The sequence below is a fragment of the Mesocricetus auratus genome, unplaced genomic scaffold (assembly GCF_017639785.1).
Source record: "Mesocricetus auratus isolate SY011 unplaced genomic scaffold, BCM_Maur_2.0 Super-Scaffold_100014, whole genome shotgun sequence".
In the NCBI taxonomy this organism is placed as follows: Eukaryota; Metazoa; Chordata; class Mammalia; order Rodentia; family Cricetidae; genus Mesocricetus; species Mesocricetus auratus.
Window position 1 is genome coordinate 38,880,842 of NW_024429197.1, and position 25,440 is coordinate 38,906,281.

Here is a 25,440-nt window from a genome sequence, read left to right on the forward strand (position 1 = left end):
CTAAGCAAGCTCTCCAACACTGGGATGAACTTCCAGATACCAGAGCTAGATAGTTGTAATGAATGGCTTCACACCCATGACCCACATCATTCTATCACCTAGTGCCTGTCAATATTTGGTCAATCCTCTCCTGCCCACACAGTAGAAAAAGAAACTTAAATGCTTAGCGTTGTGCCACGAATACATGCTTTAAGACCAATTTTTTGCCCCGAATTAACCTAACCATTTTCCACAAAACAGTTCATCCTATGATTCCCATCTCTGTGTCTCGTCACCCACATCTCCATGGGAGGGTAATCAGGCCTCCAGAGCTGTGCACCTAAACATGGCTCAAGAAAGAGAAAAACTGCAAAGAAATCAGCTTGCATCTTTTGTTCTCCGGATTCACCTTGCATGTTTTAGAAGTGTAACTACATGGATTTATTCTGATGCCCTCCACCCGCCCCCACTGCCTTTGGTGCTGGCTTCTGTACTCAGCCTCTGGGGATTCATCAATACTGTTGTATGCATCCGTTGTATTCATCAGTACTGTTGTATGTATCAGTTGTATTCATCAGTACTGTTGTATGCATCCGTTATATTCATCAGTACTGTTGTATGCATCCGTTGTATTCATCAGTACTGTTGTATGCATCCGTTGTATTCATCAGCACTGTTGTATGTATCCGTTGTATTCATCAGTACTGTTGTATGCATCCGTTATATTCATCAGTACTGTTGTATGCATCCGTTGTATTCATCAGTACTGTTGTATGCATCCGTTGTATTCATCAGCACTGTTGTATGCATCCGTTGTATTCATCAATACTGTTGTATGTATCCGTTGTATTCATCAGTACTGTTGTATGCATCCGTTGTATTCATCAGTACTGTTGTATGCATCCGTTGTATTCATCAGTACTGTTGTATGTATCCGTTGTATTCATCAGTACTGTTGTATGCATCCGTTGTATTCATCAGTACTGTTGTATGCATCCGTTGTATTCATCAATACTGTTGTATGTATCCGTTGTATTCATCAGTACTGTTGTATGTATCCGTTGTATTCATCAGTACTGTTGTATGTATCAGTTGTATTCATCAGTACTGTTGTATGTATCCGTTGTATTCATCAGTACTGTTGTATGTATCAGTTGTATTCATCAGTACTGTTGTATGTATCCGTTATATTCATCAGTACTGTTGTATGCATCCGTTATATTCATCAGTACTGTTGTATGCATCCGTTGTATTCATCAGTACTGTTGTATGTATCCGTTGTATTCATCAGTACTGTTGTATGCATCCGTTGTATTCATCAGTACTGTTGTATGTATCAGTTGTATTCATCAGTACTGTTGTATGCATCCGTTATATTCATCAGTACTGTTGTATGCATCCGTTGTATTCATCAGCACTGTTGTATGTATCCGTTGTATTCATCAGTACTGTTGTATGCATCCGTTATATTCATCAGTACTGTTGTATGCATCCGTTGTATTCATCAATACTGTTGTATGTATCCGTTGTATTCATCAGTACTGTTGTATGTATCCGTTGTATTCATCAGTACTGTTGTATGTATCAGTTGTATTCATCAGTACTGTTGTATGTATCCGTTGTATTCATCAGTACTGTTGTATGTATCAGTTGTATTCATCAGTACTGTTGTATGTATCAGTTGTATTCATCAGTACTGTTGTATGCATCCGTTGTATTCATCAGTACTGTTGTATGTATCCGTTGTATTCATCAGTACTGTTGTATGCATCCGTTATATTCATCAGTACTGTTGTATGCATCCGTTGTATTCATCAGTACTGTTGTATGCATCCGTTGTATTCATCAATACTGTTGTATGTATCCGTTGTATTCATCAGTACTGTTGTATGTATCCGTTGTATTCATCAGTACTGTTGTATGTATCAGTTGTATTCATCAGTACTGTTGTATGTATCCGTTGTATTCATCAGTACTGTTGTATGTATCAGTTGTATTCATCAGTACTGTTGTATGTATCCGTTATATTCATCAGTACTGTTGTATGCATCCGTTATATTCATCAGTACTGTTGTATGCATCCGTTGTATTCATCAGTACTGTTGTATGTATCCGTTGTATTCATCAGTACTGTTGTATGCATCCGTTGTATTCATCAGTACTGTTGTATGTATCAGTTGTATTCATCAGTACTGTTGTATGCATCCGTTATATTCATCAGTACTGTTGTATGCATCCGTTGTATTCATCAGCACTGTTGTATGTATCCGTTGTATTCATCAGTACTGTTGTATGCATCCGTTATATTCATCAGTACTGTTGTATGCATCCGTTGTATTCATCAGTACTGTTGTATGCATCCGTTGTATTCATCAGCACTGTTGTATGTATCCGTTGTATTCATCAATACTGTTGTATGTATCCGTTGTATTCATCAGTACTGTTGTATGCATCCGTTGTATTCATCAGTACTGTTGTATGCATCCGTTGTATTCATCAGTACTGTTGTATGTATCCGTTGTATTCATCAGTACTGTTGTATGCATCCGTTGTATTCATCAGTACTGTTGTATGCATCCGTTGTATTCATCAATACTGTTGTATGTATCCGTTGTATTCATCAGTACTGTTGTATGTATCCGTTGTATTCATCAGTACTGTTGTATGTATCAGTTGTATTCATCAGTACTGTTGTATGTATCCGTTGTATTCATCAGTACTGTTGTATGTATCAGTTGTATTCATCAGTACTGTTGTATGTATCAGTTGTATTCATCAGTACTGTTGTATGTATCCATTGTATTCATCAGTACTGTTGTATGTATCCGTTGTATTCATCAGTACTGTTGTATGTATCCGTTGTATTCATCAATACTGTTGTATGCATCCGTTGTATTCATCAATACTGTTGTATGCATCAGTTGTATTCATCAGTACTGTTGTATGCATCCGTTGTATTCATCAGTACTGTTGTATGCATCCGTTGTATTCATCAATACTGTTGTATGTATCCGTTGTATTCATCAGTACTGTTGTATGCATCCGTTGTATTCATCAGTACTGTTGTATGCATCCGTTGTATTCATCAGTACTGTTGTATGTATCAGTTGTATTCATCAGTACTGTTGTATGCATCCGTTGTATTCATCAGTACTGTTGTATGCATCCGTTGTATTCATCAATACTGTTGTATGTATCCGTTGTATTCATCAGTACTGTTGTATGTATCCGTTGTATTCATCAGTACTGTTGTATGTATCAGTTGTATTCATCAGTACTGTTGTATGTATCCGTTGTATTCATCAGTACTGTTGTATGTATCAGTTGTATTCATCAGTACTGTTGTATGTATCAGTTGTATTCATCAGTACTGTTGTATGTATCCATTGTATTCATCAGTACTGTTGTATGTATCCGTTGTATTCATCAGTACTGTTGTATGTATCCGTTGTATTCATCAATACTGTTGTATGCATCCGTTGTATTCATCAATACTGTTGTATGCATCAGTTGTATTCATCAGTACTGTTGTATGTATCAGTTGTAGTCATCAATACTGTTGTATGTATCAGTTGTATTCATCAGTACTGTTGTATGCATCTGTTGCTCATTACTTCTTATTGTGAGGCCTTTAACGTTTTTATTTTCAATTTATTTTTAAACTGGTACATAACCATGAATGTACATTTATTGAAAATAAAATTGTATCACTACCCTTCGTGGGTAAGAGCACTGCTGTATTGTTTAACCTCATGGATTATATGAATATGCCTGCTGGTGGGGTTCCGTGTGGTGTTTCTTACAAGCATGTGTTGTGTCATGATGAAGTCTGGTTACACCTGTCTCTTCAAATGTTTATCCTTTCTTTCTGGTTAAGACTTCACAAATTCTTTCTAGTTCTCTCCCACCCTCTTTGTTTTTTATTTGTTTGTTTTGAGACAGGGCTTCCCTGTGTAGCTCTGGCTGTCCTGGAACTTACTTTAAAGACCAGGCTGGCCTCAAACTCAGACATCTGCCTGCTTCAGCCTCCCGAGTGCTGGGACTAAAGGCATGTGTCACTGCACCAGGCTTTGTTTTAGTTTTGAAACATGTAATTCATTCTCTCTCTCTCTCTCTCTCTCTCTCTCCTCTCCCTTCCTCCCTCCATATGTGTGTGTGTGTGTGTGTGTGTGTGTGTGTGTGTGTGTGTGTGTGTAGGCAGGCAGGTGTATGACCTTAAGTAGTAAGCACCTTTATCCACTGAGCCATCTTGCTGACCCCTGAACTTCTCATTCCTGGCTAATTATAAATCAGTAACCATCAAACACCTTGTCTCCCCACCTCCCTCCCTACACTGTCTCCTGCCTCTGGGAAGCACCAATCTCCTCCAGCTTCTATGAGACTCACTGGTTCAGATTCCTCATATTAGTGAAATCACAAGCTACTTAGTATTCTGTGTTTGGACTTTTTTGTCAAACTTCCTTTGGGACTGCCAGCCCCCAAATAATGTCACAAAGACTTATCAATTATGGAAGTTTGGCCTTTAGCTCAGGCTTGTTCCCAGTTCTTATAACTTAAATTAACCTGTTTCTATTAATCTCTATTCTGTCACGTCTCTTCCATCACTCTGCATCTTGGTAGTGTCTCTCCTGCACCTAGATCATAAACCTGAGTTCCTCTCTCTGCCCAGAAGTACCACCTACTCTCTCCTGACTAGCAATTGACCATTCAGCTCTTTATTAAAACAGTCAGAAGGCACCTTTCACATAGTAAGGTCAAATATCCCACAACAATAATCTGTAGCAGGTTTTTTCTTTTGAACCACCAATCAGATCCCAAATCATGACATAGAGACTTATTCTTAGTTATGAATGCTCGGCCTTATCTTAGCTCTTACTTTAATCTGTTTCTATGCTTTGCTTCAGGTCTTCTTTTATCTTCTTTCTTTCTGTATGTCTCACTTTTCTGCTGTCCCTAAGTCTGACTGGCTGGTGGCTGCTAGGCTTCTGGCCCAGGGTGTGTCCTTCCCTGTCTTTCCCCTCATTCTCTTCTTCTTCTCTCTCCTTCTTATATTTCTCCCCTTACTTATTCTGTCTGCCTGCCAGCCCTGCCTATTGCTCTCCTGCCTACCTATTGGCTGTTCACCTTTTTAATAGACCAATCAGATGCTTTAGGTAGGCAAGGGGAAACAAATGCAACACATCGTTACATAATTGAGCAAATGCAGAGTAAACAAACGTAACACACCTTCCCACAGTTAAAGTAATATTCTGCAGCATGAGCAAATGTAACACATCTCTGTCTAGTAAAAATAATATTCCACATATAAAACAGTCTCTTTTTTAATGTCTGGGATAAAGATTTCAAACTGGAAAAAAGCTACATACATGCATATAAGTAATACATACAAAAAGAAATTTAGTTATTAGGCTAGTAGGTCTTTGAATGTTTTGGAGTACTTCCTATTGCTAGATGAGATACATACAGCAAGCCAGAGAAGAAACACATGATTCAGTTTTATAAATATATACATATGCTAAGAGTATAAAGCTGGGAATCTGAACATTAGCATTCATGGGAAATATTATAATCTACTGACGATTCATAAGTAGCACAGGATTAAACTTACATATGTATATGTTTTTATGGGCCTACATAGAACAGTGATCTTCATCTGAAGAATTAAAAAAAGTTTATTTTGAGACAGGGTTTCTCTGTGTAGCCCTAGCTGTTCTGGAACTAGCTCTGTAGACCAGACTGGCCTCAAACTCATGGAGATCCACTTGCCTCTGCCTCCTGAGTGGTATATGATTAAAGTCATATACCACCACTACCAGACAAAAATTCTTAACTCATTATTTGCTTTCCTTGCTGTGGCTGAACCCAGACAAGAGTGAAATGATAAATTATTCAATGTGCTACAAATTTGACACCTTTATAGGAAGTGGTATACAAAACTCAAAATATAAATGGGGAAAGGAGGAAGTTCTTATAAAAAACATAAAAATACACTGGGTGATGGTGGTGTGTGTTTTTAATTCTAGCACTTGGGGGGGGGGCAAGGGCAGGCAGATCTCTATGAGTTTGAAGTCTGTTTGGTCTACAGAGTGAGTTCCAGGACAGTCAGGGCTACACCAAGAAACAAAACGAACAAAAAACCCATGAAAATACTATTTCCCAGATTTCCATTTTCACACGTAACAAAGTAATCTGCATGCAAACAGAAAATTATCTTCTTGTTTTACAATAAATGATAACTATGTTCACCCAAGATATCCTGGAAACTAACCCTTTAAATTCTGATAACTAAAATCAGCATCTCAACAAATGTTACTCACTAATATTTTCACAACATATAAAATATGCTTTTAAAACATCTTTAGCTTTATTATGCTAGCACAGTTAACTTCGAATTTTGTTTTGTTTTATAAGACACAGGCTCTGCATGTAGCCCTAACTGGCCTAGAGCTACCTACATAGATAAGATTGGCCTTTAACTCACAGAGATCAATTTGTCTCTGTCTCCTGAGTGCTAGGATTAATGGTGTGTTCCAAAATGCCCAGCATAATGAATTCAAATTATTTTAATAATTCAAAAATATATGATTACATTTTGTCTTGCAAAAAATTGAAACGTATCTAATAATTTTTGAGGACTTTCCCTCCTCTGGAAACAATGGTGAGTCAGCTGTTATAGATCCTTATAGTCTTCTTTCTATGTACACACAATACATATATGCTCTATTAGAAGAAATGGGAGTCAAGCTGGAGAGGTGGCTCAGAAGTTAAGATCACTGGCTACTCTTGCAAAGGACCACTCATACGGCAGCTCACAGTGGCTTATAACTCCAGTCCCTGGGGATCCAATGCTCTCTCTGGCTCTGTGGGCACTGTATGTACATGATGAACAAGCAAGTAAAATGCCCATCCACACAAACATTTTCTTAAAAGCTAAAAAACAAAACAGGGGAGTGATTCCTCTGTTTCTGTGGGGGGATCGTGTTTAGGACTGAAACCCAAAGATGTAGCTAGGCAGTGTTGGCGTATTTAATCCCAGCACTCAGGAAGCAGAGGCAGGTGGATTTCTCTCTCTCTCTCTCTCTCTCTCTCTCTCTCTCTCTCTCTCTCTCTCTCTCTCTCTCTCTCTCTCTGTGTGTGTGTGTGTGTGTGTGTGTGTGTGTGTGTGTGTGTGTGTGTAATATTGAGGCCAGCCTGGTCTACAGAGTGAGTTCCAGGACAGGCTCCAAAGCAATGAGAGGAACCCTGTCCTGAAAAACAAGAACAAAGAAACAAACAAAATCCAAAAATGCTCAAGTCATTTGCATAAGATGACACAGTACTTGTATATAACCTACCTAAATCTTCCCGAATATTTTCTCATTTATTATTATTGTTACTGCCATATGGGTGAGAGCTGGTCCCCACAGCCTGGAACTGCTATGTAAGCATTTTACCATGGAGGTACATCCCAGCTTCATCACACAGGTATTAAATCCCCTCTAGATTACTTTATAAGTAATGTCCACAATGACGGAAATTCTCTTACAATAATTGATAGCCCTCATTACTCAGGGAAAAAGAAAAGGGAAACAATAGCCCACGTTCAGTGCAGGCTCCTTGTTTTGGATGTTGCTGCTCTGCCGTTGGCTGAATGTACAGAGACAGGAGCTGTGGGTTCCTGGGTGAAGACTGCTATTTTACTTGTCATGTTTTTTAAGCAGTAGGTACCACACTATATGTACACTTTGAATTTACTTCTTTCTCTCAGTCGTGTTTCTGGTAGGTATAGTGATGCCTATACAGAAATGCACACTGACTTTTACACTGCCGCAGGATTCTCCATTGCAGCCATCCCTAGGATTATTTCCAATTGATTTCTACTTCAACATGTGCTGGACTAAAAGTACTGGTCAGATTTCCTTGTGTACATGTGTTGCTGGAGGTGTGGAGACGTGGAATTCCTGAGTCAAAGTGTACATTTAAGTTGCTACAATACCCACATAAATTTATAGACTCCCATGGATGCTTTAAATGTCCTAATACTTTTGAAATTGTGCTCACTCAATATTACACACACACACACACACACACACACACACACACACACACACACACACACACTTTCTCCCTGAGGCAGTGTCTCACTACGTACCTCAGACTGATCTTGAACTCCTGACCTTGCCTCAGTCCATGAGTGCAAGGGTTGCAGGCGTGAGCTCCATCCCTGTTGTAGAAGGACAACCCTGCCTCGTTCTTATGTGCCCATCAGTAGAGTAAAAGACTGTCAGCAGCAGCTGGGTCTCCCTCTCCCTGCAGGGACCTTTCAGCCCAGCTTTCCTGTTGGATCATTTCTCCCTCGCTTGATGGGACTCTCATTGTCCGTCTTTGTCCTATCTTTTTTTTCAAGTTAACCCCCTCATCCCACACTTGGGGAAGTGTTTTTGTAGTATCAAAGATTTAACTTATGCCAGTCTCTGAATTGTGCCTATGAAAGGAATTCCTTTTTAGCCCAAGGTTGTAAGCATAGGAATTTATTTCCTTCTGATGCTCTTGCAGGCTCATGCCGAGGTGCTTCTGGGACATTCTGATAAGTAGGCAATTCTAAGCCCTCCCAGCCTTTTAATAAGAAAACCTCTCCTTACTTCTTACTGCTTTCAGCATCTTGAAATTTCTGCTATGTCTTTCACCCAGTGTGTGTGTGTGTGTGTGTGTGTGTGTGTGTGTGTGTGTGTACTAGGCTAAATAAGCATTGAGATGACTTCATTTTATTATTTTGTATCTGTGTGTGTGTACACATATATGTGTATATATCTGTACATATGTATATGTATACACCCACATGCATTTCGTATTGAAATTCAACTGTAAATGTCAGTCAGAAAAAAATGCAGTCAATCCTCACTCCCTGCCTGCCTGGATAATCACCAGTACCTGGTAAGCAGGCGGGCGAGGTAGGCAGTGGAAACCCTTGCAGATGGGAAGGACACATGAGTGCTGGTGCTGCCCTGTGCCCCCGATGACGTTGAAGACAAACTGTCCTTGGTGACTTGGAAGTAACTTTTCCAAGATTTGCATCCTCGTGTTTCGCCATCTTTGGTCTAGCTTGGCTCTCTTCAGCTATTGCCGTATGCTCCCGCCCTGGCAGCTGTCCCCTTTGGTCACCCACTCTAGGGTCTTGTTTATGAAACTTCAGGGAAGCTTTGGACAAATAGGGCATTCCATGTCAGCCAGACATGGGCACGTACAGTGTTCCTGTAGTCGCTGTCACCAGTTCCTGTCTGTATTTCCTGGTCACCTTTCTCTGTGCATTCCTGGGTCTCTGTGCCTGGTGTCCCCTTTCTGTCCTCAAGACTCCAGACGTCTTCTAGCTTCTTGCATCCCCAGTCTTCTGGGGACTCCCAGCCTGTTACACAGACCAGTTTCATGGAGCAGCTACAACCTTGATCCTTCACGGTGTGGGGACAGTGGATTTCTGCTTCCTTCTGTGAGTAGGAGGGGCCAGTGCACAGGAGAACTTTCCTTAGTAAGGATGGGGTAACCCTGTCTCTGACCGCCATATTCAATTTTGCGTCTTAGTACTTTCTTCCCCTCACAGAGGCGAAACAGTGGAGCTAAAGGCAGTGTGGGCGGGCACAGAGGCAGCTCAGCGCTGAACTCTGAAGGAAAAGGGATTGTATGCAGGAGAGGGCGGGAGTTGGAATGAAGCATTCTGGGCACTGTGGAGAGCACATGCAAAGGCCCTGAGGAACATCAGAGTCAGACTCATTCAGTCAATCAGAGCATAGCACAAATGGTGTGTGTGGGTTGGAGAGAGACTTTATTTCAAGAAAAATGGCAAAACATCAAAGGGTGTTAGGCAAATAAGGTTTCATTTTCACAGTTTTAGGATGATTACTGTGGGCTGAGGTATAGCTCAGTAGAAGAATGGATGTTTATTAATCCCAGCACTCGGGAGGCAGAGGCAAGTGGATCTCTGTGAGTTCGAGGCCAGCCTGGTCTACAAGAGCTAGTTCCAGGACAGCCTCCAAAGCCACAGAGAAACCCTGTCTCAAAAAACAAAACAAAACAAAACAAAAAAGAATAGATTTTAGCATGCATGAGGCCCTGGGTTTAGCCCATAGAACCAATAACTCAAAAACCAGAGATACATTCTAATACACCTAACAGGTAAGTAGCAGGGGGTTTTGTTTGTTTGTTTGTCTGTTTTGGAGACAGGGTGTCACTATGCAGCCCTGGCTGGCCAAGAACTCACTATACAGCCCTAATTGGCTTCAACTGAGTGCTGGGATTAAAGGCCTGCACCACCACATCTGGTGAGATGTGTAATTTAAGTGAAAGAAAGAAGAAAGTGTTGACTAGCAAGGGGAGAAAATGGAAATCTTCAACACAACTGCTGGGAAAGCAGAGTGCCGTAGCCAGCCTGGAAAGCGTTCTTTTGGGCCCTCTAAATGCCACACAGAGAATTACTCCATGGCTGAGCAGTCGTAAAAGAATTAAAAGCCGGTATTCAGACACTTGTGCACAAATGCTCATAGCATATTGCTTAACAAGGTAGGAACAGCCAAGGCCCATGATCTGACGACTGGATAAACAGAACACAAAGCCCAGATTCAGCCCTTAACAGGGATCCATCTCATAAACTGTGTACCAAAGGGAAGAAGCCAAACACGAACAGTAACATATCTATTACATGAAACGTACAGATTAGGTAAATTCATTAAAACAGCAAGTAGAGCAGCAGTTTGAGGGGATGAGGGAGGGGCAGTTGAACACCACTGCTTGCTAGGAACGGAGTGCCCCTTGGGGTGAGAAAAATTGTTTTACAGTGGCTAGAGGGTATGGATGTGCGGCATTCTGAAGGTATACAATACATTTTAGTCATTAATTTTAGATGTGACATACCATAGTTACCAAGTATCAGAGTGGTGCCTCTAATTAAAAAAAAAAACTTGGATTTGCATGTGACAACCGATTAGGAGAGGGAAGAATGAAGGGGACAATGAAGAAGCTGCTGTGGCATTCCAGGGGGGACAATGATAGTGACTTGGAGTAGGGCAGAGACAATGGGATGTCTGGAACTAAAGCTGCCTGGGAAATGTCTGTGCCATTAGGTCAACGTGTGGCCCACAGGCAGCATCCACAGGACTGGGGATTAACTATGAATGCCACCCAACACAACATTGTAAACTGACAGAATATTATGGAGTAAAACAAACAAATAAAAACCCTATTGTGAGTTTCTAACATGTGATCTTGTGGGTGACCATGTAGTGTCATAATGATAAAAGTTTGGGCACATCTGACTGTAGAGCATCACATAAGTTGGGGGAAAGGGCTGGAAAGGAGCTCATGGCTTCAGGAACAAGAGGGCTATGGGAGGAGACTGGAGGGATGGAGTGGCCGCCAGCTTCCGCTGAGGTCTGCAGGCTGAGGCTGAGTTGTAGGCTTTGCATACACCAAAAGTGAAGCATGAGGCCCTGCTGAATGAGGTCTGGTAGGGGCCACACCACTCTGAGACCATAAAGAATGGCCCCAGAGGGGGCTGGAGGGATGGCTCAGAGGTTAGGGCACTGGCTGCTCTTCCAGAGGTCCTGAGCTCAAGTTCCAGCAACTACATGGTGGCTCACAACCATCTATAATGAGATCTGGTGCCCTCTTCTGGTATGCAGGCATACACACGGGCAAAACACTATACATAGTAAACAAATCTTAAGAAAGAAAGAAAACAGGAAGGAAGGAAAGAAGGAAGGAAGGAAGGAAGGAAGGAAGGAAGGAAGGAAGGAAGGAAGGAAAAGAATAGCCCCAGAAAGGTGAAGGATCTGTTATCGCAACATAAGCCAGGGCCAGGAAGCTACGCTGGACGTGGGCTGAGCGCGCTGTAGGTAGCGGCATAAGGCGCTGCTGGAAAGTGAATGGGAGGACACAGTGTTTGATGAAGCTATCTCGAGAGCTGCTGGGCGGGCTCTGTTCCTTCAGAGTATCACAGTGATAAAGACTGGGGGGGGGCGTCTATACAAATGTGATGCAGCTGTGGAGAACTAGGGGAGCCAATCAATACACAGCCAAGACTATAGAATACATGTGAATGTGTACAAAGGCCTGGGCCTCGGGGTGGCCGGGAGTGTGCCTCTGAAGGCTGCTGCCCTCACTCTCTTTTCCGTTTCCTGGCTGGGAGGTGAGCGATGTTCCACATACCCTCCCTCCTCATTACTGCGTCCGAGGCCCAAAACAACACGGGCATCTGGCCGGGTATCAGGACTTCCAGTGGTGTGCGAGCCAACCTTTTCCTCGTAAGTCACTTAACTCAGGTGTTTGTTACAGTGACAGAAGCTGGCTGACGCACTAGAAGCTAAGCTGGATCCCAGTACAGCCAAGGAGCACTGCAAGGCAGGAACGCACCTGTGCGGTGAGGCCAGGCTCATGGCTAGTGCAATACAGTCAGGACAAACCCCAGAGGTGAGTGGTCACACTGAGTATATATTTTGGAGAAGTCAGCTGGCCTATTCGCTGCCATAGGCCCTGTATGCTATTACAGTTTGTACATAATTATGGCTGCTATGGACACTCCAGGGGTGTAAGTCTTCAAAACCACTAAAACTCTGCACACACAGCAAACTGCATAATGCATACTGTGAAGAGTAAGAAAGAGCCTGTCAGGCCGGTGAAATGGCTTGGTGGTTGAAGATGCTTGCCGCACAGCCGAAACTCTGAGTTTGATTCCTGGATCTACATGGTGGAAGGAGTGAGCCGATTCTCACAGGTAGTCCTCTGATCTCCACACTTGTGCCATTGCATGCATACATCCGCTTTCCACATGAATAGAAATGTGATGATTAAAACTATGATAATTAAAAGGAAAGAAAGAGCCCGTCTTTAGAAAACTGAAGTCCAGGGCTGGAGAGGTGCTCGGTGGGGGTGCCACTCAAACACCAGGAACTAAGTTTGGATTCCTAGCACCCACACAGATGCTAAGCCAGGGTGGTGGCCCGCCAGTATGGGAGTCAGAGATGGGGGATCCCCAGGGTAAGCAGGCTAGATCCCACACTGGTGTGCTCCAGGCTCACTGAGAGACGAGGAAAGGCATCTGATGTCAACCTCTGGCCTCCACACGTATGTGCGCAGACAAACGTGCACACCACACATATGTACAAAAAGAAGCTGGAGTCCAGCTGGATTGCAGGACGGCTCCCGTTCGAATGCATCCAGCAGGATGAGGTGAACACTCGAGGCTGGGGCTGGGGTTCAAGTAAGGGTTTCAGAAGTCAGGGGTGGGGGTGGGGGGTGATGATGAGATCAGAGTTCCTTTTCAGGCACAGACTGGGAAAGCTAAGAACCCTTGCCCGCCCACGCTGGGGGTAGGGAAGTGATTACTGTCTTTATGAGTAGAAGAGAGCATACAAACATGTGGAAACACAGAAGGAAAGAAAGACACTTCTTATCATGAGAGTCAGAGGGCATCCGGCCACTCGAGCAGCTGGAGCACATGAGGGCTGCAAAGGGTGGAGGGTGCAGTCACAAAGACTCCTGCAGCAGCACCAAGGGGATCAGGGAGGCAACCTCCAAGGCAGAAGAGTGCTCGCATCACATTGACTGAGCTGCAATAAACAGTGGAAAGCCATTACCGGATGGAGACACCTTCCCATGGTGCTCACTGCAAAGCAAGTGTTCTGCAAGCCAATCAATGTGTTGTTCAGATGTTTTCTTTCTTTAGTCACAGTTACTGCTACTGGGAGGGCCACCCAGGGCACAAGTGCATTCCAGTCACCTTGCTGACTGCTGTCAAACACTGACTCACTTCTCATTCCCTACCCTGCTCTCCAAACCGATTCTGTTCTTGTCTCCCCAGAACAGAAGGCAGCAGCATGCATATGATGTGTTTGTTCAAGCCGGGTTTCTGCTTCCAAGACATGTGCTCTCTCCACTGTGCTCTTAAGAAAACAAAACAAAACTGAAATGGAGTCTTCACCCTTGTGATTCTCCTAACCAAGGTCGAGTGTCACCACTCCTTGCCCAAGTTCCTCTGTCATTGTCACGAGTTCATGTAGACCTCTGCAATGGTTTTCTCCCCATGTTTCCCAGCCTTGCTATTCTATGATCTTTCTACATAGACTGGCCTATAAACGCACACACACACACACATGCACTCACGCACACACGCACGCACGCACGCAGATCCCGACTGCAATCCCTCTCCATCCCCTCTCTTTGTAACTACCCCAGCAGCTCCCTATCTGAAGTACAGTTCCTTGCTGTAGCCCACCTCATTTCCCTGCCTCTTCCTTCTTCTCATCATGCCCTACTGCCCTTGCTGAGCAATGCTTTAGCTTCAGTGGCCTTGTCCTCACTCGGGTCCCTGCCTGTTCTGTGTCCTACTGCCTGAAAAGTTAGCCTTCCCCACCATCGCTGTCCCACCTGGCTCCCAGTCTGCTGGTAGCTGCTTTCAATATGTCACATCTGCAGGCTGTCTGTGAGCATCAGCCCAAAGCAGGGTCCTTCCCTGCATCTCGCCCTCACCTTTCTTTACTTCGTAGCAAGCAGCACTCGCTGAAATTGTACTTGGGTTTTGTATTTGTTTGTTCAGATGCCTTTATTAGATGTGCGGTTGCTGAAAACCCAATTTAAATGGTCCTATTTAATACAGACTTCTGTCTCCCATAAGCGGGCTGAAACAGCAGTTTACGTGTTCTGTTCTTTCTTTCTCTCCCCACTACCCACAGATCAGTACCACTCTGAGGCTGAGGATGTAAACATGGGCAAGATGGCAGCCAGTGGGCATAGATGGCACCCCTAACTTCACATTACTCTGAGAGAGACATCCCTAAGACTAATCCTGTAAGACTGGACCAGATGAGGGCACACCTTCCTAGGCCATCCTTAGGAAGAAATGCTTTATTCTGGCTGTGTGACTCTAGGCTTCTGCCTAAATAAATTGGGGGTAGGAAGTTGCTAATCATTTTGTAGGATGAATAAGAAAGACCAGGCTTAAAGTCTAAGGACGGAATCACACTGGAGCAGGGATGGGGTAGATACTGGGCAGCCAGCCTCATCTACTCCCCTCCTCCAGCTATGGAGGAAAGGGTCATGCCTGTGGTTCATTGTCGTGTACTTGCTTCTGATGTATAAGTGGGAGGCCCTGAATATTGACTGAATTACTGGAAGAGACTTAAGGAAGCAGTTTAGAAGCCACAGATCCAGTGGCAGCATACAGAGCCTGGAGAACCAGTCACACGCGGAGAAACAATGTGAGCTGCATGCTGTAATTCAAGACTTTGCACTTGGTGGCAGATTTAAGCCTGGGATTAGAGACACTGGGATTAGCTTCCAGGCCTACCTCTTCCCATTGGGTGCTCTACCAGGCAAGCTAGGAGAGGAAAACGGGCAGCTCAGAAGTGGTCGGGTAACAGTGAAGGCCCTGGGGTGATGGATGGCCTTTATGTAAGGCTCACATCCCCCGTGGGGAGACACTGCCCACAAAGGGCTCCGAACGGATCAAACGGAGATCAGATCTTACAGTGGTTTCTATTATCTCCAAAGTGTGACTCTAGCCAGCAAAACTTATCTCCTAGTCCCATTTCTTAAGGAGAATTTAAATAAAACAAAGTCTCCTTTGGTGGAGGGAGAACTCATGAATAAAAAAATGAGAAACATTGAATTAAAGAATCAGAGAAGTAAGGGACCCCAATGAGCAATTCTGAATTGATGGAGGTTGGAGAAGAAAACAAAAATAAAAAAAACCAACAGAAAACAAAAGGGCTGCAAGATCTCAATTTATGTGCCCATAGACACACAGACACTCACATACTTTAGTTACTAACCAGACCATCATATACAGTTATAAATATCTTTCAACTGAAGCTTTTTTTTTAAGTGGAAGAGTTAGAAATAATCTTTTATGGCATTTTACCTCAGACTGGAAAATCTGCATACCTTTGTTCAGACCAAAATGACAGTGGCTGGGCTGGCATGTTTAAGAGTATGATGATTCTCCCGGATGTACATTTGCAGAAAATATAACCAATGGAGTTGTCACTGCTACAGGAGGAAGCTGGCCCTCCAGGCTCTCTGCGTGCTGTAGACACTGGTTGGCAGCATAAGCTGGTGTGAGGGGGAATTGGAAAGTTATCCACTAAATACATTACTGAAGTTCATCTGAGTATTCAAGCCAAATCAAGTAACAGAAGGCAGATGGCCAGGCTCCAACATTTCTAGAATTTATCAAAAAGTATTCATGAAAGATTATCTGGCAGACATATGAGCATATACTCAGAGGACTACTGAGTCTAGGCCCTGTTGGATGTCAGTCGCATCCACTAAGTTTCCTTCTATATTGAGTGAACACTGGAATATTCTGAGCTACTGATGCTGCTCATTGAAAGTGGTTGGGTACAGGGGCCTTGTTGAATGCAAAGGTTCTGGTAAGAATGCTTGGGGTTTCTAGAGAGCCTGTGCAAGCCACAGTGGTGTCTGAGGAACTGACATTGACCATGATGATGATGTTTCCAACACCAGGTTTTCTTTTCTTAACAATGTGAACATCATTTACCACATGTATGAACAATATCACATGTGATGCTTAGGGATCAGTCTCTACAGGACCTATAAAACCCAATCACAGGGGCTGGAGAGATGGTGCAGTGGTTAAGAACTCTTGCCCTTGCAGAAGACCTGAGTTTGATTCCCAGCACCCAAATGGTGCTCACAATCACCCATCACTCCAGTTTTAGGGGATCTGATGTCCTCTTCTGACCTCTGTGGGCCCTAGGCATATATACAGTTAAAACATTCACACATATAAAATTAAAAAAACCTAAACAAACAAACAACAATAAAAATCAACCAACTAAAACCCAAAGCAAACGCCAGTAATTGTCTCTTGCTCAGGTTATAAATGTTCAATTACTTCTGCCCTGACTTCAGGGCAGTCTTTTGCAAAAGGTACAAAATAATTCCCATTAGTCTTTATTTTTTTGGAGATAGGTTTTACATGGCCCACACTGGCCTTGAACTCAAGATCCCCCTGGGTTTCCCCAGGGCTGGGAGTCCAAGTGCATGCTCCCATGTCTGGTTTGCTGTGTTTGAATAGACTGTACTGGTTTTCTTTTTAGTTCTCAGCTTTCTGCATCCACTGTATAGCTCTATCCTCTGAGCCAGACACATACCATCCTCTGGAGTTTGTCTGGGTCTGCTTGCAAAAGATCTTCACAGCTGGACTTGTTAACTGTTGACCTTCCCTCATAGGAAAATACTGAGTGTCCACCCACTCCCTCAGTGGCTGCATGCAATTCTGTCTGATTGGATCTGGTCTGGGGTCTTGGGAGAGGCTAGAGTATTTAGGTTGAGGAGGACTGAAGGAAGAGTCCTCCATCTATCTACATGGCCACCAGGAGGCCATCATCCATGTTGGGTGGAGACCTTCCCATGCTGCCTGTAATCACTTAAGTAACCCTAGTATAATAGTTGGTGAACTTTAGCAGAATTTTGAGTCCTGATGAGGAAGGCGTGAGAGTAGATGTCTAGCCCCCTCAACACCCCCCACCCACCACTGAATGAATCTCATGACGTCATCTCTTTTGGAGACACCACCTTTCTGTTTCAGACCTTCTCCTTCCTCAGTCAAGAAGTTGTTTTTTAAAAGAGATTTATTTTGAATTTTGATTATGTTTGGTGTGTCTGTGTAGGAATGTGCTATATCCCGATGTCAGAACCTCTTGAGCTGGAGTTACAAGTGGTTGTTAGTCACCTCACATGTGTGGCAGGGAATGCATTTGGGTCCTCTGGAAGAGGAGCAAACGCTTTTAAACCACTGAGCCATCTCTCCAGCCTACAGAACCCGGCAAGATAGAGTTGATCGTCTTACACTAAGGAAATGGATTTGGTTGGGCAGGAACAGGGAGACATAGACCCTTTTTTAATTTATCCATTAGTTTTTGAAACAAGGTCTCACTATGTAGCCCAGGCTGCTCTCAAACTATTAACCCTCCTGCTGAGTTTAGTTTATAAAGTCTGAAACACAAGGCATGGTAGTTTTACTTATTTTTAACTGTTTGCTCTTTGTTTTCTGCCTATTACTATCCTCGTTTTCTTTGTGTGTTTGAGATGGTCACGAGGTCTGAAGTTGCTCGAAGCATTGAGAGGATGTCTAGGTCACATGGTGAGAAAGCCACTCAACTGTTTGTTGCATACAGTTTATTTCACTAGACTGCAATTTTATACACAGCACGGAGGGGTTTCTGGGTAGCACATATATAGTTTACTTTCTGTAGTGCCGAGGTCCCAATTTTTATTTTATTTTTTTTACAGTATGCCATGATACCCTATCATTAAAACATTATTTGGTGAATTTTTCCAACTACATATAAACGGAGATTTACCACACACACACGATGCAAATAATGTCTTCATAACATATCTGAATCACGAAATGTGAATCTAAAATACACCACTGTAATTAGAACACTACTTTAAAGTCACAATGCCCCACGCCAAAGTAGCCATCTGATGAATCCCCGTGGAAGTCAAAAAGCAGTTTGGTAGAGGAAGTCGTAGCAGCTTTGAGCTGTGATTTCAAAAGAAATCGTTTAAGAACCACAATTTCACAATTTTAAAATGTCCTTCTTTATCTGTTTAATATTCTCAGAGTCAAAAATGAGACATTTTAAAATTTATAGTCTTTAAAACAAAGAGAATAAGCCTAAGCCTCCCTAAACTGAAAGGCTAGGGCTATAATACTAGATTTCGTAGAAACCTAAGGAAAACATTATATGGGAGGTGGAAATGAACTCTAAATGAATGACATTTCTTTGAAAACATCTTGGATTACCGCCCCTCCAGAAAGGGGACACTATCCCAGATGACGTGTTTCTGAGGAGTGACAGAAACAAGCCAAAGAAAGATTTCATTTTCTTTTTTTTTCTTTTTTTTTTTTTTTTGGGTGGATGAGGGCGGTGGGAAGATCACCAGTTAAATAAGAAACACAACGCCTTAATCAAAGAACCACATCATCACACACAACAGCCAGGGTTACGGCCGAGAATCCCTCATCCCCTCCCCCCCAAAGTTTGAAAGTTCAATAAATAGTAGAAAAATAATCCTTTACTTAGAAATTTTGAGATGCATCATACAGAGCTCAAGGTGAGTTCAGTTCTGTGCAGTTACAGTGGCGTCCAGGCATGGCGAGGAAGCAAGCATGTCTGTCCAGCAGCTGGTGGCATCTGGCGTGCCTCGTTCCTGGCATCTGCTTCAGCTCTCTTCCAGTTAAGGGGTCGAGTGTTTCTGGTGCTGGGAACATTCCCCTGGCTCAGTTTCCTTTACAAGCGTCTCTGCTGGAGGTTTGCCCACTGTTCCATTCCGTTATGGCAGGCCAGTTCATCAGCACCCCGTCTTCCCCCACAGCTTCCATTTCAGAACCAGCTTTAGCTCCTCACAAACAGGACTCCGTGGCTTCAGTTTTCAAACAGGCCAGCAGGCAGCAAACAAGTCCGACGGCGCTGGACAGAGCACGGATACAAGGTGTCTCGTGTGAAAGGGTCTTACGCGGGCTCCTTTCCTCTCCGGAGCACTCTGCATCACCCAGGGCCCCTCTGCTTGGGGAGGTGAGGGGACTGTTAGCACTCGGCGTCCACGGTGTGCACTGTCACGGCTGCCTGGAGGTGGTGGCTGTGATGGAGCGTCGGGTGGTGAGAGCGGTAGTGGTAGAACTTGTGACTCAGGAGGGCTGCGGTCTGAGGTGGGGTGTCCAGGTCCAAGTCCTCATCGTGGTTGCCCACGTCCACCCCCGCTGACAGCGGGTCGTTGTTACACGGGGGGTTCTCACTGTCTTCCTGTGGGCTCATGGTGCTGTACCCTAAAAAAAGGAACAGCACAGCCTCAGGGTACAGAGCAGACTGTCTAGGATGCTGGGGTGCACGCCTTGCTAGGGACACTCAGGTGTCAACATCTGCATACGACCAGTGTATGCTAGTGTATTTTAGTTCTAAAGAGATCTAGAGGAAACAGGGTTGGTTTGTGTTTTCCTAAAAACAACTAACCATAAATACACAACACGTTAAACAACTGAGAAAGTGGGGGTATGAACAAGAGCCGTCACCCCAAAACCCCTGGCCAGTTGACAGCCCCACAGGGAAATCACCCCACAGACCCCATTCTCTGCAGGTACCCATCCTGGCGTGCTCCCCATGCCTCTAGAGAGCACGATGACAATGTGCTGTATCATAGAAACTACTAAAGTAGGCGATGGGCAGCTTCAAGAGATGTGAACAGGGTACAGACTGGTTGCGGCTGGTGGGCAATAGCTGAATGATGATATGCTTGTGGGATGTCAGTGAGGGTCCAATCCCCTGTCACTATGGGATGTCACTGAGGATCCAATTTATTATCACCAGCACACATGTCTACAGCAAAACACAGGTCAGTGATTCCTGCGTTAACAGCTAGGCTCTTAATACCCACTGTAGAAGGGAAGAGGCCAGAGAAGGGAAGGAACTGGTCTAAAGTTCTAGTGCTCCACGAAGCATCAAATTCCCACCCAACCCAGAGCAATTATAAAGGAATGAACAACTGTGTGTGTGCGCCGGCTCACTATGTTTAAAGATTTATTTCTTTCAGGATTCTAAGTAATACAAGATTCAAAAGAAAATGCCCTAGCTGATCAAAGGATTCCTTTCCAAGAACTGTGGCATGTTTTTAAATATTGCAAAATAATAAAAAAAACCCTCTTCTAAACGTTTTGAGAAGTGACAGCTCATTAATAGTTTCCTAGCACCTCAGTGTCAATCAGCCCTCACCCGTGGGTAAGCACCAGTCACATCTGGGAGTGAAAAATTGATGTGCTTGCATTCAGCCAAGCAGGAGCAGTGTGTGGCTGAAAAGGCATGCTCCGTGCAAAAGTGAGGAAGGTAATCTATGTCCTCAATAAAACCCAGCTGAAGAACTACTTCACAGCCAGTCCAATGCAAAGAAAATTCACTACGCACCTCCTAGGTACAAGTCACTCTGCTAAGCGGTACGCAAACCTGGTCCTATAGGAGCAAAGGAGCCAGTGTTTGAGACAAGCAAGAACACAGTGCATTGGAGCACTCTTTTACTGTGGACTGTATGGGGGTGGCCTTATTTCCCTTCCTTAATGACCAAAATTGAGTGCAGACAGTAGTGAGAACTAGAGGTGACGTTCCGTTGAAACCCAGAAGGAGGACTAACACATTTTGACTAAAGGAATGAGGGGGTTTCAACACACGTTCACTCAGCCTTAGGCTGGTGAATACAACTTGGGTAAAGTATAGCCGGGCAGTGATGGCACACACCTTTAATCCCAACACTCGGGAGGCAGAGGCAGGCGGATCCCTACGAGTTTGAGGCCAGCCTGGTCTACAGGGTGAGTTCCAGGACAGTCAGGGCTACACAGAGAAACCCTGTCTGAGAAAACCAAACAGCAGAGTTTGGTTAGGTGGATATAAGCAAAGAAACAGGAGCGCAGCCTCAGAAGCATAGAGCTGTAAAGCGATGTCTCCATTATGTGGCTTGGACGTGTGTTAGCAGGGAACTGAGAAGAGACGTGAGAATCAGCGAGGCAAAGCTAGAGCATGTTGCATAGGCTAGAGTAGAGGACAGACTCACAATTTCCCCATAAATGGCTGGCCACCGTCAGTCTGGGCAGAGACCTGCAGGCAGTTTGGAGGATGGATGACAGGGAAAGAAGAGGCGAAAGGGGGGGGGTCACTGCAACGGCCCAAGGAAGGATGCAGAATTAAAATGAGGGGAGGTGGGGTAGCAGTGAATAGAGGTTGCTAGGCAACCAGGTATGGATGGTTTGTATGGTAAGGGCAAAGGCTGTAAGTTGAGTCAGGAGGACGGCCGAGAGGACCTGGTGATCCTGAGTCTCAGAGAAGCATGATCCTGAGAGCCTGGTCCACACATGATGCCTACGAGAAACAGGCACACCCTCTGCAAAGCCAGGGGAGGAGGAGGGCCGAGCTTGCTGTCAGCACCTGGATACAGGTGCCAGGAGCAAGAGCAAGAACAAGGCACCACAGGGCACCGTCATGCGCAACAGCTCTGAGCAACAGTCCTGAAGCAGTGGTTCTCCGGCTGTGGGCTGTGACCACGTGGGGGTTGCTCATCAGCTATTTACATACGATTCGTAACAGTGATGAAGTAGCAAGGAACGAATTTCATGGTTGGGAGTCACCACAGCAGAAGGAACTGTATTCAAGGGTTGCAGCCTTAGGAGGTGAGCACCACTGCCCTACAGGGTTGGCTACCTTGGTGAAATGGTGAAAACCTTGGCATGGGGAAAGCAGACAGGACTGCTAGGGAGGAAGGGAGGGCACGGCTAGGGTAAGAAGGCTGGTTGGAACCACCAGGTTTTAGTGGCAGGTACTAGGGATGGGTGAGTGTAATGCAGCCTGAGCAGAATTCAGGTGGTTCAGAGAATTGGAGGCTGTATCCCAGGCCCCGAGCTGATGTTGGACAGTAGCAGTGCTTGGAGAGGAGGGACCACCTAACATCAATAGGTTGTTCCTGGGAGGAAGCAGGGGGGTTGGTGACTACGTGGATCAGACGAAGGGTGGACATCCTTGGAAGATGCTCCAGGTCTCTAAGTTCAGAGGTTGGGGAGACAGTGACACCTTTATCCACGTTTAAGAGATGGGGGCCAGAGTAAGCTTCTCAGTTTCTCTTTGGCAGTGTGGGACCAGAGGCCGGGCTCTCAAAGCTGCTAGATGGATGTCTGAACTACACTGTCCTGTACACATCAAGGAGGACACTGAGGCTTTAGCAGTCTCAGCATTGGGCTGTTCGCCCAGATACTGCCCTGGTGGTCTCATTCTGGTCACTTCTGAGTACCACAGTAGCAGACGTTTACTTGACACACCTGGTGTAAGTCCCACCTTCTCTGCGGCCACGCTCCAGGCTTCACTCCCCCCGGACCTGCCTCTGGTCTTGCCAACCACCTGGGTTTGGTGTCCCTTTGCCATCCTACATGGTATTCTGTAATGTCTTTAAAACCATGTTATACTAAAAACAGTTCTTTGTTAACAGATTCCTCCTTTTTTTGGGGGGGGGCTTCTTATTTTTACTTTTTGGAGATAGGGTCTTACTACATAGCCCAGGCTTTCTCCAAACTTGAAATCGTCCTGCTCTGCTTTGCTTGCTGGGGTTAGAGGGTCGCCGCCTGGCCAGGCTAGCCAGGTCTTCCTTCCTTATTTGCTCTTTGCACTCCTAACATGGAACCCAGTGCCTCACGGAAAGCAGGCCCTTTGTAGCAAAACCAGCCAGGTCTGCAGATGCAGGCCTGCAAATGCAGCTCTTTGGAAACTGAGGCAGGAAGACTGCAGGTTCAAGGCTGGCCTGAGCTACAGAGCAAATTCGGGGTCAATACGTACAGCTTAGATCCTGTCTCAAAATAAAAACTAAAAAGGGCTGGGGAGATACCTCAGTGCGAGGGCACTTGCCTAGCATGTAAGAGGCCCCAGAGTCAATCCCCCATCTATAAGAACAAGCCAGTGAGCCTCCACACACTATAATTCCCCCAAGGACTGGCATCAGTGAGTTTTCTGTTACCTGTGGCTTTGCATGTCATGTCATTTACTAGTCTCATATAATTAGGAAGATTAGGAAATCCATTTTTCCCTTCCCAGTGGTTTTCAGCATCTAGTGATACTCCATAATTATTTGCATCATGCGATACCATTATGTCTATGTCTGGATCTGGAATGACTCCACAGGCTCCTGGGGGTGGGGGTGGGGGCTTGCATGCTGTCCATTGTGCTTTGGGAAGGGACTTGATCAAGATGGCTTCAACCTCATTAGAGGTTGGATGTAGGCAGTGGCTTCTAGTTAGGGGAAGTATGTGACCGGCGGCTTGCCCTGGAAAGAGGCACTTTGCTTGGTACCATGAGGTGGCAAGCTCCCACCACTACGTCCTCAGCCATCATGGTCTGCCTTGCCATGGCCCACAAACAGCATGGCCAGCCAAATACAGACGGAGACCCTCGAAGCTGTGAGTCAAAACGCAGCTTCACTCTCCGGAATGGTTTCTCTAAGTATCTGCAAATGATGAAAAACTAGCACACACACTGTTGCTCAATCAGTCTACACTTTCTATTATTTTGTACACGAGTGCAAATTCCAAGGGGACAGCCAGTTGTAGAGAAACAGGCGAAACAAATTCATTTTCTTTCCTTCCCTTTTGAGACTTTTTCTGTGGGTGGATGTGGTAGGAGTGTGTGGGCGTGCGTGAAGGTCAAAGGACGAGCTCCAGTGTTGGTCCTTGTCTCCCGCTCTGTTAGAGGCACGGTCTCTTGTTTGCTGCGGTAGACATCGGGCTCCCAGCGATTCTGCCATCTCCATCTCCCTTTCCATCTTACAGACGGGGCTACTGTGCCTGGCTTTGTGTGGGCTCTGGGGATCGAAACTCAGGTCCTCATCACTGAGCAGCAAGTGATTTTGCAAACCTCTCCCCAGGCCACAGACATGTGCTTGGTGCCAGGCAGTTGTGCTTTGTACTGAGAAATGTGAGGAATCATGTGAGGATCCCTGGCCAGAGCACGGAAGAAATGCTATTTAAACACAGAGCACCTCTAGCAGCACTTGCAAAGGCATGTTGAAAAGCATCTACGAAGATAACCTCAAGTAAGACACTCACTTGAGTAATGAGACTAAGCACCCATGCAGGATAGAAGCCCAAATTAAACTCTGTACTTTGGCATTCTGCCTATGTGTTCCTGAGACACTGCAATTTGTGAGAACGCTAGGCTCCTTCAGGAACTCTTGCGCCATCTTGTGGTCACAAAGGGTAACTGTAGGAGGGTACCTTCAGATTATGGTCTGCTTTTGTTAGATTTTTGTACATCATTTGTCTTAGTCACAGTTCCTTGGAATTGCCAAGAATGAGGGAGGTACATTTTCAAAATAGAAAACGTTGCTTGCCATATATATACATATATGTGCAAAAATATATGTCTAAACTTGGCTGTAAAGTTTCTAATGAGGAAGTAACTGCAATATAAACTTACAAGGAGCAAACAAACATATGCTGGTATTTTTAAACTGAAAAAATAAGTCAGTGTCTATTAGACAGGACATGCTATTTTCAATAGAAATCTGAGACAAAGCAGATGCAGGCTTAGCAGCTCAACCTGTGAGGCTTGCATTTTGCTGCAAAAGCAAATACTTAAGTAAGTTGTCCTAGAATATTGACAAAAGTGGGGCTGGGGTGTTCGTAACACTGAGTACTTGCCTAGTGTGTACCAGGATTCTGAGTTTGAATCCCAGCACCAGAGGAAAAACTTTATACTTTAAAACATGGTCTTGTGAACTATTTCTAAAGAAGTGAGCAGCCTCAAGCTTCCAGGTTTAGTAACATTGGGTTTTTTTTATTCCTACAAGCGTCGCTATGCAGCTTCCCAGGGGCCTAGGCTTTTACTAGTGGCTCACACACACATGTACACGGCACATGCGCACACGCACTTGCATGTGCAGCCCAAC

At 44.5% G+C, this 25,440-nt stretch overlaps 1 protein-coding gene across 1 annotated transcript in view; it reads right to left on the reverse strand.

The window, feature by feature from the left end:
• Positions 1–18,129: 18,129 nt before the first annotated feature.
• Cachd1 (cache domain containing 1) overlaps positions 18,130–25,440 on the reverse strand; it is a 212,526-nt gene continuing 205,215 nt past the window's right edge. The window contains exon 27 of the mRNA XM_005086633.4: positions 18,130–19,801. Within this exon, the coding sequence (XP_005086690.1) occupies positions 19,563–19,801 (239 nt within the window). The 3' untranslated portion in view covers positions 18,130–19,562. The remainder of the gene's footprint in view (positions 19,802–25,440) is intronic.